The sequence below is a fragment of the Varanus komodoensis genome, unplaced genomic scaffold (genome assembly GCF_004798865.1).
Source record: "Varanus komodoensis strain SLA01 unplaced genomic scaffold, ASM479886v1 scaffold94, whole genome shotgun sequence".
NCBI classification, from domain to species: Eukaryota; Metazoa; Chordata; class Lepidosauria; order Squamata; family Varanidae; genus Varanus; species Varanus komodoensis.
In genome coordinates, this window is record NW_025336646.1 from 438,929 (window position 1) to 453,131 (window position 14,203).

General features: G+C 40.8%; 1 protein-coding gene across 5 annotated transcripts in view; it reads left to right on the forward strand.

The window, feature by feature from the left end:
- Nucleotides 1-14,203, forward strand: part of WRN (WRN RecQ like helicase) — a 69,518-nt gene that overhangs the window by 41,800 nt on the left and 13,515 nt on the right. For 3 of the 5 annotated variants that reach the window (XM_044418870.1, XM_044418873.1, XM_044418871.1), the window contains exons 23-30: nucleotides 1,300-1,441; nucleotides 4,875-5,045; nucleotides 5,215-5,309; nucleotides 6,622-6,694; nucleotides 7,428-7,504; nucleotides 8,429-8,504; nucleotides 9,274-9,386; nucleotides 13,395-13,509. In XM_044418870.1, coding sequence (XP_044274805.1) covers nucleotides 1,300-1,441; nucleotides 4,875-5,045; nucleotides 5,215-5,309; nucleotides 6,622-6,694; nucleotides 7,428-7,504; nucleotides 8,429-8,504; nucleotides 9,274-9,386; nucleotides 13,395-13,509 — 862 coding nt within the window. Of the gene's footprint in view, nucleotides 1-1,299; nucleotides 1,442-4,874; nucleotides 5,046-5,214; nucleotides 5,310-6,621; nucleotides 6,695-7,427; nucleotides 7,505-8,428; nucleotides 8,505-9,273; nucleotides 9,387-13,394; nucleotides 13,510-14,203 lie in introns of those variants that run through there. The other 2 variants (XM_044418872.1, XM_044418874.1) reach the window with 2 other exon arrangements.

The window sequence follows — 14,203 nt, forward strand, 5'->3', positions numbered from 1 at the left end:
AGCAGCTGTGAATGCTACATGATATTAGTGGATGCCCTAGGTATCCAATCGTGTATGGCAATTTCCTTGCCAGAACAAGGGCCTCTTCTGTCACTCCTGAGTGCCTAGATTACAACTTAGGTGTCTTAAGGCTAGAGGCACACTTTGGGTCTTAAGATCTGAATTAGCTATGTGCTTCTTTGATACATGTGGGTGCTCCAATTTGCCTATAAAGTATGGCTCATTTATTTATTTGTTGTGGTCTAGTTTTAGATAGCTAGATAGATAGCTAGATAGATAGATAGGCAGAGGAGAGACTCAAAGGATCATATGGAGGATTGCGGTGAAACTCATCTCTTCCCCAGTCTTACTCCCCTTTACTTCATTGTTTGAAATTGTTTTCCTTTAGTCCAACTCACTTCTGATAGATCCAAATTGGGCTGTCTTACATTGTCATATTCTGCTGTTTGCAACTGTTTTACCCCTTCCCCTTTATCCCACAATGGTTGGCCTTCAGCTGTACCCACCACTGGAACATGGTGCCCAGGAGCTTCTCCAAAATTGAATTTGGCCCTTTCCTGTGCATAAGAATGACAGAGAAATCTAGAATTGATTCAGAAGGGTTTGGATTTCTGTAAAGACAAGCTGTGGATTCCACAGTGAATCAGCTTTTTCTAAGATGCTCAGATTCTGGGGATTTGAGGGCAAGGATGTTGTACAATGCATAGTTGTACAAGTACACATTTGCAAGGAGGAGCTAAATTCTCCTACATTCTCCCATTCCAATTTCATCAGTAAGTGAATGAAGCAATAAAAGACACTTTGGCAATCTGTGAAACTCAGAACCAATTTAGCAAAACCTGTACATCCCTTCCTGTGCAGTAGTATATGCCAAGTGATAGATCCTAGGATTTGGGTTTTTAATGTATTACATATTTTATTGTATTAAATGTAATTATCTTTCATGATGGTTAGGCGATATGCAGTGATGGGACTTGCATATTTCAAGAACCCCCTTACAATATACCTCGTATCACTCAGGTCTGGACTGCTTGGACAGTAGGTTTTAGTGAAATTATTGTGTCAAAGGGAAGTGCGAGGCTTTTTTTTCTAATTGATGTGTGCTCAGGAACTGTTGTGGGATGAGGACTGAATCTATTCCCTGTGAACCTCAGTAAATGGAAAGAAAGCTTTATTGGATGGGGTGGGCACTAGAGTATAATACTGAAGTGTTATGCAAACTTTTATCTGTAGTTATGCTTGTGTATGTATACATATTTGCATTTTATGTGTTTTTCATCTTTCTGTTTTTATTTTTAGGAAAATTCACTGCACGCCTGTGGTTGACACAGAAGACAGTTTTGAGGATTTTGGACAGCAGGCATACAAACTGATGTCTGCAGTATGTGCCTTAAATGAGAGATTTGGCATGTCTGTTCCAGTGCTGTTTCTCAGAGGATCCGTAAGTGTTATTGCTATCAGGTGGATTGGTAGCAGCCAGGTAATGCTCTTGGCACAGAGGGAGGGCCTGGTGCTCCAGTGCCTTCCGATCCTCATGGCAGATTTCATCTGACTCATGAAAGAAAGGCAAGCTCTGTATCACATATTACGTATTGCAGAGGTTTCCTATATTCCTCTGCATTGTACTTTCATTGTGGTACATAAAGTACCATGGGGTGACCTTATTTCATTGAAGTTATTTATTTATTTATTTATTTATTTATTTATTTATTTATTTATTTATTATTGCATCTCTTTACTGCTCCACAACTTAAGCTCTCTGGTTGGTTTACACAGTTCATAAAGAGAGATGATAAAAGTACAATAAAAGGTCATAAAATCAAGGGAAAATATTAAAAAGTGTTAAATAGTTTAAAAACAAATAATAAAAACAGACAATAACAAGGAATAACTGAAGGAGTGGCAGGGAGAGACTCTGCCAAGCACCTGGAGGACCCTTCGCCTTTGGGTTGCCAAGTAACTTCTTAAAAGCCACAGAAAAGAGGGCTATCTTAACCTGGCACCAACAAGATGACAGGTTTGGCACCAGCTGAGCTGCAGCGGGAAGATGATTCCAGTGATGGGGAGCCTCCACCAAGAGCCATCTTCTTGCTGCTCCCTTCTGCACCTCTCTTGGAATTGATATTTGGGGGAAGGCCCCAGAGATTGAGCAGAATGTCTTGATAGATTGCAGTTGGAAGAGGCACTCCAATAGGTATTGTGCTAAGCTTTATAGGTTAAAACCCAGCACCTTGAATTGGGCCCAATGCAGAAAGGCAGCCAATGCAAGCAGACCAGTATCAGCCAGAATTTAATTCCCTGATTTATGAGCTAATTTTAAATCAACTCTCCAACATTCCAATCTAAATATTTCCTGAACAAACAGAAAAAATGTTAAAATTGGTTTATTTACAACTAAAAATAGCCTTTCAATTACCAACAGACTTTGGCTGTATTGCCTGAATGCATTTTGCACTACAGAATTTATATTTGTGTAGGAGAGTTGTTGCAAATTGAAGGATTTTTGTTTGGTTTTCACTATATGCCTATGGACAGTAAGATAACTTCTTTGTGGACTCTGTGTGGAGGATAAGTTCCTACAGTTATTCAGAACCAAGAGCCAATAGTTAACTAGACACAAGAGAGCTTCTTCATCAAAATGAGCATTCTTGCTAGTTTGGTTGGCAATTGAAATGTTCTTAAGTTACATAGAATGCATGACCTGTTGCATCATAATTATAATGTATGTCCTGAAAAATTACTGGTTTATTCTTTGGGACAGAAAAGTAGGTTTTAATATGATCTGAACAGTAGACAGGACCTTTTTTAAATAAAGTGTTCCTGCCTGTAGCAGTGATGGGCGAATCTGTGGCAGAGCTACCAGTGCAGACCTTAGGGCTCAGAATGCATCAGAAGAGACCTCCTTTTCTTGTGTTATGGAACATGTTTCAAAGTATTTGTTCCAGTATTCTCTGCTCGCGCGCTCTCTCTCTCTCTCTTCTCTTCTCTTCTCTTCTCTTCTCTTCTCTTCTCTTCTCTTCTCTTCTCTTGTTTGATAATTCACAGAGCTTAATATAAGAACTTCCAATTCTAATGTTGCAGTTGTAAGGGTTATTTCAGCTGCTTTGAAGTTTTATTTTTGTGTTCAATTTTCTAGGATTTGGCTATAATGTAATACAATTAGAAATACTTTAAATTGTTTTCTAAATATACCTTGTTTACCTAACACAAAACTTACCTGTAGTTTATGAAGAAGTGTGTTATCTTCACTTTTGTTCAACCTGGCAGACTTTTTTGATAACAAATAAGCACAGGTGTGCTCCTAGACAGGTTTCAGGTGGGTCGCAGGAGAGATCAGATTTCACCTGTTATTTGAAATCTGAGTCAGTGTTCAGTGGTGAGCAAGTCCTCCTGGGAGTCTTCAAATTAAGAAGTTGCCAGGCTGAAATGTTATACTACCCCTGTTTAGACAAACGAAAGTACAAAACTTTAAAATTGCCTTTTGAAACTGCAAAGAGGTATTTGTTTTATCTGACATTTGCCAGATTTCAGTATCATTTTTGTTACATTTTATTACCAATGATTATTTTAGAATGTATATCCCATCTTTTGATTTAAAACACCCTCAGAGTGACTTACAAACTAATGCAAAGCACAATAAAAATAAAATGTGTAACAGAAGGCCATGGGAAGCAGCTTAAATAAAACATGCACACAACGACAGCTAAAAACTAGATAAAAGGACTTCTTAGTATAATACATTGAGTAGATCCAGTTCATGTTATGCACTGTTTGATTACTCTTTGATCTGGGGACGGCTGATGCCAGTGGAGTTTGCAGGGAGGCTCTTTTTGACCGTTTCCCCCCCTCTGCAGCCTCCATGCCCCTCTAGCTCTGCTCTGCAGGGTTGGGTGACCCTGTGAAACTGCATGGGAGGTGGAATGGGGGGGGGCTGCACAGGCGAGGAGGAGAAATTGCTTCCCTCTCTGTTCTGCTGATATTCCTTTGCTGGATCAAAGAGCCTTTCGTCAGCAGAGGGACACCAGCCGGATGCAAGCCCTAAAAGACATGAGAGAACATGATGGGCTCTGCTAGGCACCTGAGAGATCCTTATTGCTATCCCCTAACTAAACTGGCCTCCCACTTTGTGTAGCCATAATCACAGACCACAGGTTAAACAGCGATGAAAACCAATGTCGCTCCAATCATTACTGTTAGAATTAGGTGCTTGCATTGTGGGAATGTGAGGGAGAATGACCTGTTCTATAGCAGTGCTGTATTTGCACCTTTTTGAATGCCGTAGGATACTGGATCTCTTCATAAAAGTACACCTTTTCAATGGGAATTTGACGTGTCTATGTCAGGAGTGGGCAACATGTGGGCTGCATGTGCCCCTCCAGGTCTCTGGTGCACCCTGGTCTGTTCTCTGGCAGGAGTGGCAAACTGCTGTGGAAGCTTATTGTGAGCTGTGCGTGGCAAACTGTTCTGGAGCTCTAAAATTAACATATTGGCTCTCACAGCTACCAAAGCTGGCAATGCCTGTTATAGATAGACATCAGCTTGCCACCACATAGAACCTGCTCATCTATCGCTAAAACCTATTCAACTGTTCTTCTCACTTGCTTACTATTCTTATTATCTTCTGTATGTAGAGGTTGACAAGAATGGGGGCGGAGGATTGGAGCTAGAACTAGAATAGGGTTTATGTATGTGTGTCCCTCATCAATAAAGTGGCTTCTTTGGGTACAGTGCACCCTAGGTGCATCTCCTGGTTGCAGTGATGTGAAGACTGTATTTCTGAAGTGGTGGTGTTGAACAGGAAGTGCAAAATTAATCTGATGTGTTTGATTTCATTGTTGAAGATTCCTACTTCTGGTCTTTTAAAAAACTTTCAGTATTCTCAACGCCTGCCAGACAAATACCGAACTCATGCTCTTTTTGGCACTGGGAAGGATTGGCCAGAACACTCATGGAAGGCACTGGGCCGACGTCTTGTCTTAGAGGGCTTTCTCAAAGAAGTTTCTGGTCAAAACAAATTTTCAACTGTATGCCAACTTGCTCAGAAGGTAAGTTGGCACTAAAGAAGGTGGCCTAAAGATGAATGTTAGCAATACTATGTATTGTTTGTAAGCTGTCCCGAGACACTAGTGGTGGATGGGGTAGAAAAGCTTTTGATAAATAAATAAATACATACATACATACATACATACATACATACTGCTTTTTATCTCTCAGGGTAAAGACTGGCTTTGTAAAGCAAGAAAGGAGTCAGGCCAAAAGCTCCTGCTTCAGTCAGATGAGGAACTGTGTTTAAGGAAATCTCCTGTAAGGTATCCTACAAACCTTGCTTATTTTTTGCAATCCACATGAGACTATGCAACGTTCATGCAGACTTTTTAAAAGCTTTGTTTAGTGGGTTGAAAAAGGACACTGGTGTAGAAAAAGGCTGAGTAGAATTTCAGGCCAAGGTGAGGCATCTTGGTTGCCTGAGGCAGGAAAGCCAAATGTAACTCCCTCTACCTACTTATTAACATGAGCACATAGTCCTCCAGCAAGTTTTCTTGCAGGTGCGCCATTGAAATGAATGGGAGTTATGCAGGGACACTTCCATTCATTTAAATGTGGTTCGGCACTTAAGGTGGTCTCACTTTCTATAATCAAGACCAGTGTTTTTATCTAGAGTTCTGTGGCATCCCCTAGACATTGTACACAACTTGACAACCTCCCAGCTTCCCCTTTGACACCAGTTACACATTCATGCTCCAAGAATGAGAGTGCTGGCATGACAAACATGGACTGTTGTTGCATGATGTAGCTTGTGAGCTTCAGTCTTTCAAAGTAGAATGTTAGAAAAATAGCATTTATTAGTGAATGAAGCAACAGAATAGGGTATTTCTTTTACTGAATATAGGTTTGCATGACAGGGCAATAGTACTGCGACCGGATTGTAGAATGTAAAGGTTAATATGAAGATGAAATCACAGTGGTGATGGGGAGGGTGTGAAAAGGACAGGTAGAAGAAGTCAGGGTTGTTGAGTTAGTGTCCTGGTTTGCATGATCAGAAGCACCCACCATGGCTTAAATAAGCAGTGCATTCTGGCCACCACTGAATATTAAAGTTGCCATGACTGCAGGTCATTATGGCATGCAAACCTGAGTAGGGTTGCCATAAATAACAAGCTACTTAGAAGCCATGGGCTGTAGTCGTGTTCTGCAGTGGCTTGTGTGTGGGTTCACACATCACAATAGGCTATGGTGACCATCCACCACAGCTTGAATATCCACAGTGGGAGCCAGCACAACTTTAAAAGGGGACTAGAGAATAAGACAATCAGTGGTACTAATCGTGAGAGCAACCATCCACCATGGCTTAAGCATTCAAAATGGAAGCCATCACATGTTGGTAGCCAAACATGCTGGTCATTTTGCCCAAGAAAATGGGAAGAACACTACATATTCTATGCTTTTGGAGGAAGGGTAGTTTACAAATAGAGGCTGTGCTCTGAAATCATTAATGTTCTGAACCTTCACTTTCTTCAAAAGAAAAGAGCTATTTTGTCCTGTTTCTTGAGCTGTGGGTTATGTTGTAGGAATTTTGCATTTTGCTTTATATAAGGCTGAACTTTTTCTTCCTCTTTCCAGCAATAAACAGATATTTTCAGGTGCAGGGCATTTCTCCAATGCAATCTTACCTAAGTTAGCACCAGAAAAGCAGGTTAGTACTGTGGAAAAATAACTCATCTGTATTTGCAATAGTAACAGTTTTGTCTTCTGGACAGTGCTCTTATTTGGATGGCTCAAACAGTCTTCCCTAATGTGGTGCCCTTCAGATTTTTTGGACTCCAACTCCCATCATTCCTGACTGTTGGCCATGCTGGCTTGAGCCATTGCTAGTTCCATTCCAAAAATCTTTTCCAACCTATCCTGGTGCAAACTTTCCAGATTTAATCACTCTTTGTTGATGCCCATATTAAGCACAGTTGTTAAACAGAATTACCATCTAATCAGAATGTGAAATTATGGTTCGAAGTCAGTTTCATATTCTAGTGAAATAGAAGCCATATTAAATTTAAATGCCAATGAACTGGACATCGTGGGAGTATTGTGAGAAGGGGCTGTTTGCCCTTGAGTTCCTTAACTCTGATGAAAAGGAAGGCAGCTGTGTGTGTGTGTGTGTGTGTCCGTCCAGTGTTTAAGTTATAATAAAAGGCACTTGAAAATGAAACTTTAGAATTCTATATTCTATTAAAGAATTCTTAAGTCTGAAAATGATTCTTCATGCCACCATGATTCTTCATGGTGATGATATTTAATATTAATTAAATTTCTACCAAATTTATGGTGCCATTTTAAAACACAAGAGAACTTTTTATTACTGCTATTTGGTCAAAGCAACAGTTTGGTATGCCTATTAATTTTCTGTCTTTAAAATTTTTGTATCTCTGAAGAAGACATCTTTGCATGAAATGTTTGCCTATCAAGAAACAAGTAAAATCTCCAGAGGGATTATGCTTCCAAATACAAGGTGGTATTAACAGAAGCTATTTTAACTTCTCTCTGTTCTTTCTTACCACTTTTTCTATCTCATGTTTTGTGTAATCTCTTAAGAGAATGTTAATTGGGTCAGCAGCTGTAAGTGGGATGCTCTGGCTGCACAAACAGCTTTAGTAGTTTTCATTGGCTAGACTTAGTTCTGACAAAGAATTTAGAGTTTTAAAATGTTTAATTGCCTGCCTTTTAAAAATTTTGATACTACTAAAAGCACAATACAGTAAAAGACTAACTTTCCAATCTTATATTGGCTGTTCAGAAGGAAATCCCACTGAGTTCCCTGGGGCTTTTAGTCAGGGAATATGTATACATTTGTAGCCTGAAAGATGTGCAGGACAACCTAAAGTTGAATAAATAAAAAATAACTCTCATTGTTATTTTTAATATTTCCACCCCCCCCCCACAATCCATGCTCCAATCTGTGCTGCAGTAGCAGATCTAAGAATTCACCAACATATAAACTGTTAAACTCTGAAGTTTAACAATTGTTATACTTGATCAAGCATCTAAAGAAGCCTTCAAGAGCCTGGCACCCCTTCCCCCAAACATGTTTGCCTGCAACTTGCATCATTGCCAACCAGCACAATAGCTGGCAATGTGAAGTGGGCAGGAGCACAACCGTGAAAAAGGCAGGCAGGAGTGTAGTCCAAAATCTATGCCACAGTCAGATTTATGGGCTTTTCTACTAATGTGCAGGCATGTCACAAATTCTCTTTGCATACAGCACCTGTGCTACAATTTAGTCTATTGAAGATTTCTAATATGGTGCAACTCCATATCTTTAGCTTCTTCATCAGTTAGTAAAATTTCCAAGGATGTGCAGGCTAGCCATGACGTTTGAGAGGAAAGTTGTGTGTGTGTGTGAATCATTAGCTGAATTTGACTTTTTTTCTTTCAGTAGTGCTGTGGTGCAGTTGCCACTGATTCAGACCCCGGCCCACTTCGAAGTATCCCAGAGAGAGAAGGAATTACAGGTTAGTATGTTAGATGAAATGTTTCAGTATTTCACTTCATATGACTTAATATTTTTAAAACCTCTTAATTAAATGCTTCAGGTTTAATCAATAAAATCTGTATAGGTTTTACATAGGAGAAAAAAATCAGTACTTCCAAAGAAAAGTGTGTAATGATGACGCACATTTTTGGATGATGCACATCTAAGGTGCTGTCTTAGAAGAAACCTTAACTGCGTTAAGACAACATGATACGCACTCTGCGGTTGAGTGTGGGTTGTTGAGATGTGGATTAAATCCACTTGAGATAACAAACCATAATGAACAACCCACAGCTTAAAATCCAGCAACAAACAATGACTTCTGTTCATGTGCTGTTTGTGTTTAGCAAGCCATGGTTTATTCATTCACCTGGGTTCAGACAACACAGGAACAACAACAACCCTTGGTTCAACAACAACCTATGGTTCAGTGATAGACCTATACCCAACCCTCGGGTTATCATATTGTCTGACCCCAGCCATTTCCACCTTTATCGAAAGAGAAGGGTCAGTGCTTCCTCTAAGATGTCCCCTACTTCTTGTGGTGTCTATAAGTATTTGTGTTTTTAAAATAATGACAGTAAAACATTAAAACCAGCCAAGCAAAACACTGTTAATCAGCTAAACATTACAGGTCCAGTGTTTAGCAGTACTTTTTAGCAGTATGTTTGCATCGGTCTGCATATTTTTAATGAAATAAAATGAAATTAATGAAATAATTTTCCAAAACTAACTTTTGTCATTAACAGACACTGCTATATGGCAAACTAGTGACAGCCAGGCAAAAACTAGCCAATAAGAAAGATGTCCCACCAGCAGTACTAGCAACAAATAAAGTGTTGGTTGACATGACCATGATACGGTAAATCTTTTCATTTTAATATGTAAATGAAATAGAGTAGGATGGCTGAATGTATGCCAAGAGAAGTGGGGTGAAAGTAACAGAAGATTTTCAGAGGGGAAGATGGGGCCAATATTGGGCATAGTGTGTCATAAAAACAAAATACCATCTGGCTCCAGCTTAGAAATTTAAAACTGCTTTTCAAGCCCTGTGAACTGACAGAATTGTCACTCAGCATAATTACTCTGTTTCTTCATTTGTCTTCGTTAAGCTAATACATTTCTAGTAGTGTGGTGGAAATCCAGCTATTATCTGGTTCTTTCATGCTCACCAGATTTGTTTCCTGGTCAGACTTGGCCCTGCCAGGAAGCAAGCCAAACTGAGATCTAGTCAGCAAAAGTTCAGGAATACTAGCAGACCCCTTCTTTGCACAAAGTACACAATACTAAAAAGCAGAGACATCATCCTGCCAACAAGTTAGAGTTGGACCATTAAGAAAACCGAGCACTGAAGGATTGACACCTTTCAGTTGTGGTGCTGGAGCAGACTCCTGAGAAAGTACTTTGGACTGCAAAGAAATAAAATCAGTCAATTTTAAGGAAATCAAGCCTGACTGTTCTTTAGGAGGCCAGATACTGACGATGAAACTCAAATACTTTGGCCACCTAATGAGAAGGAAGGACTCACTGGAGAAGATCCTGATGCTGGGAAGGACTGAAGGCAAAAGGAGAAGGGGATGGCAGAGGTTGAAGGGGCTAGATGGGGGTCACTGGGGAGGTGGGTGTGGGCTTTGGTGGACTCCAGGGGATGGTGGAGGACAGAACTGGGAGGAATGCTGTCTATGGGGTCATGATGGATTGGGCACGACTTTGTGGCTAAACAGAGCAAGACACAATTGTTTGCACAAAGTACAAAAAGCTGCATGTGCAGAAGCAGAATTCCACTTGCGCAGTGGAGGCACACAAGTGGTGTCTGCTCAGGCCAGCCACAAGGATTCTCTTGGACTTGCTTCCTGCCTGATGCCCATGTGAAGACTCCGTGTGAGGTGGGCATAGAGCAGAGACTGCAAAATGGGCTGGAGTCCAGGGAGCTGAGCCGAGCAAATCTGACGGATTCCCTCCCCCAAACTAGATTCCTCGCTCATTGTTACTTCCGAATCCATATCTGTTTTAGACATACGTGTAAATCGGTGCCAATGAGATCTGCTTTTTCTTTGGAACTGCCCATAAAGCTTCAGCTGTTAGCAATGCAGAAACATAAGACATAAATATTGCCAAACACTAAGTGTACTTAATCAGCCTGGGGAGTCTTTGGATTTTGTCATTGGTTTAAGTTGAAACAGGTCAACAGCTTCAGTGTAACATTGGCAGTATTTCACAGCTACATTCCTCAGACCTGCCTAGGGATGCTTTCAGGTGTATACCAAAATTATCTCTAAAACTAAGCTACCTATGGAAGTGAATTCTGCTTTTGCTACTGTTTTGTATGGAGTATGAAGGGCAATCGACAGGTGCAGGTGAGCCTTGGTGCAGTCCAGTATTAATTCGTACATTTCATATACAAATATGAAATCTCACATTGAAATACACTATTAAAACAATTTTGACAGGAACAACAATGCCAGTTGCATTTAAAATAGACCATTGAAAACAAGACTGAGCACAAGCCTTTCTCTTATTCCTGTTGCTGGTTATTAGGCATTGCAGAATTCTGCAGGCAATTGTTCCAAGTGGAAGATGGAATGCTAAGTGTTGGGTGTAATTCACCCCAATCCTTTCTATGCATGAATCCTATTTTGAATGGTCAAGTGTGTGAGTAGCTTGACCTTTACTGTAGCTGCTGTACCTTCCATTCCCCATTGGCACTGTCACTTATTACCTGTTCTTCTTCATGGTCTCTGTGCATCACGCATATCGGGTGTGCCCCTGTGTGGGGCCTTTTGTTGGGAAGATTTTCCTACTCATTGGGTGGGAGCCCCCCTGCCATTTATACTTTTACATCTGGCTGAGCCTCACTTTTTTCCAGGGTCTTTTCTAATGTTGAATTCTAGACTGGCAAAGTATTGTCTGTCTTCTACATTTGCTTCTGTCTCAATGAATATACCATATTATTAGACCATTTCAATTTGTGAACTTTGTGCCACAGCTAGTTCATTTTCCAAATGGTCCGTACAAATCCTCAGCACAGTGCAGCTGCAGAAAAGGTTTTAGGAGCCTTGTCAGGAGCATTCAAACTTCCCCATCCTAGTACCCCGCAAAGGTTTTGGACTAAAACTCCCATTATTGGTCCTGCTGGCCAGCTCCATTTTAGGGAAGATCATAAAGCTTTTGTAAGATATTTTTACAAAAGCTGAGGAAAAGCTGCCTCCTGTGAGTTCCTTGGACTGCAAGGCGATCAAACTGGTCAGTCCTAGAGGAGATCAACCCTGACTGCTCTTTAGAAGGCCAGATACTGAAGATGAAAATCATATACTTTGGCCACCTAATGAGAAGGAACAATTCACTGGAGAAGACCCTGACGGCAAAAGGAGAGGGCGACAGCAGAGGATGAGGTGGCTAGATGGAGTCACTGAAGCACTCATTGTGAGCTTAGGTGGACTCTAGGGGAATGTGGAGGACAGGAAGGCCTGGAGGAATGTTGTCCATGGGGTCGTGATGGGTTGGACACGACTTCGTGACTAACAACAACAGCAAGATATTTTTCTTCAGCCTTGTCTTCCACTCAAAGTCTTTAGGTCAGCCTTCCCTGGCCTGGTTCGCTCCAGATGTGTTGAACTGTAACCCACAAAATCCAATATATCTGGTGGGCACCAGCTTGGGGAATGCTGTTTGAGCCATCCAAACAAAAACACTGTTCCGAAAAGCGCAAGCAAAGAATCTTGAAATCATTAAGGTAAACATCCAATGAGACAAATAACCAACATATTCAACCTGTCAGGCTAAACAAAAGAAATAAATCTGGGCTTGGTTGTATTACAAGTGGACTGTAATTTACACATGGATGTATATTGATTTGTTGACTTCCGTATCAACTGATTACTTGTATGTTATTCATCCCAGATGATAACAGAAATAATGCAAGCATTTATATTGTGCTTTAGTGTTTGAGCGGCAAACCTTTTTGAGGTCTGGACCCCTTTCTGGACCTCTCAAGGACTAGATGGCTTCTGGGGCAAGGGCCTGCTTTGTAACACCATTGTGTCCCTGGCCGAAGCGTTCCAGCTGGTGTCTTGGTTGGGAAACCAGCTTTGCTTTTGTTTTTTGTTTTTTCCTGGGTAAGGTAGGGATAGCTCAGGCCAAGAAAAGCCCACTGTGGCCCTGGCTTCACTGTTTGTTGCTTTGCCCACATGGAGAACGGAAGAAGATGGAGGGGCAAATCTCCCTCTGCCTGTTCTCCCCTCTGAGCGTCCCTTCAGGGAGAAGTAAAGCCCTCATTTGAGATCCAATGTGCCCAGCAGGCTTCTTTGGCTGTGGGCTGGGCTTTCCTGATGCTGTGACATTATCTTGTTATCTGTACAATATTCTTGTAAGGTAGTTCCATATTCTTATCCTCAAATTGCTGATGGGGACTGAGAGGGAGTGCGTGGTGCTTGTCCAAGTAGAGTGACTTCGTGGCAAAGGAGAGGTTCAATGTTGGGACGTGATGATTCGCTGTGAGTCTTTTAGCCACTTTTAGCCACTATACTGCACCAGCCACATGTACTGTCTGATGTGATAAATGTTGGAGACCTGACAGTTACTGAATGAACATGGACACTGAATCATCTTTGAATAATGTCCATCAATTAGAAATGGCCCTGGCTAGGGGACTTTTAGATTTTTAAACACTGATTTATTTGCCCTTAGTCATTTATGGAAACAATCTTAAGAGGTTTGTAGAAGATCTGAAAGAATTTGACTAGTTCAACATAACCACTGATGGTAGTAATTTCTGGGTTTTATGTGTTAAATTTAGAATTATCGTCTTCATACACTTAATGCCTTAAGCCACAGTAATGAAATCACAGGATGTCTTCAATGTTTTTTTCAGGCCTACAACCGTGGCTAATTTAAAGAAAGTTGATGGTGTTTCTGAAGCAAAATCTACCATATTAGCTCCTCTTCTGATCACAATCAAGGAATTCTGCCAAGAAAATAATTTACAGGTCAGAAGTAATTGAAAACAAGACTGTTTCTGTTCAAGTATTTCTTATTTTAGCCTTCAGCATTTCGTCATGTGCATAATAATGGATTGCATGAAGGGCAGCACTCATCAATCCATACATGAAAACCTTATCACACTATTTCTAATGACTGTCCTGTTAATGCTGAGCTGCAAATACCATATTCTCTTTAATTGGCAGGAGATGAATGCATTTCAAGGTTGAGCTCAAAAAGAATGCACTCCTGTGAAAATCTGGGAAACTTACCAACTTCTCCCATAATCCATTCTTTGTGGTAGTGTTGGTTTTTTTTCATTTGGACTAAAACAGGGAAAAATTTTTTTCAAAACCCCCAAACCTTTCAGGTTATGCAGTTCTTATTGAAGAATTGCTGTGTGGAAGCCTACAGAATATGGCAGAATTTCCACTGCAGTGGCATTGGACTGCCTTCTGCTAGAAACATTGTTTGCAAAAGCTGGCATTTTTGCCCTGCCAGCAGAGATGCTAAGACATGGTGGGATGTGCATGGTGCTGGGGAGGAGGGACTCACTGGACCCCCCCCCCCCCGTAAGATTTTGATGCAACCTCTGATGGCAGCACTACTTTGCACTGCTAGAGTTGATATAAATTAAAAGCCCCATCCATCCATCCATCCATCCATCCATCCATCCAAAATTATTTCTAGAATACCTGTAAG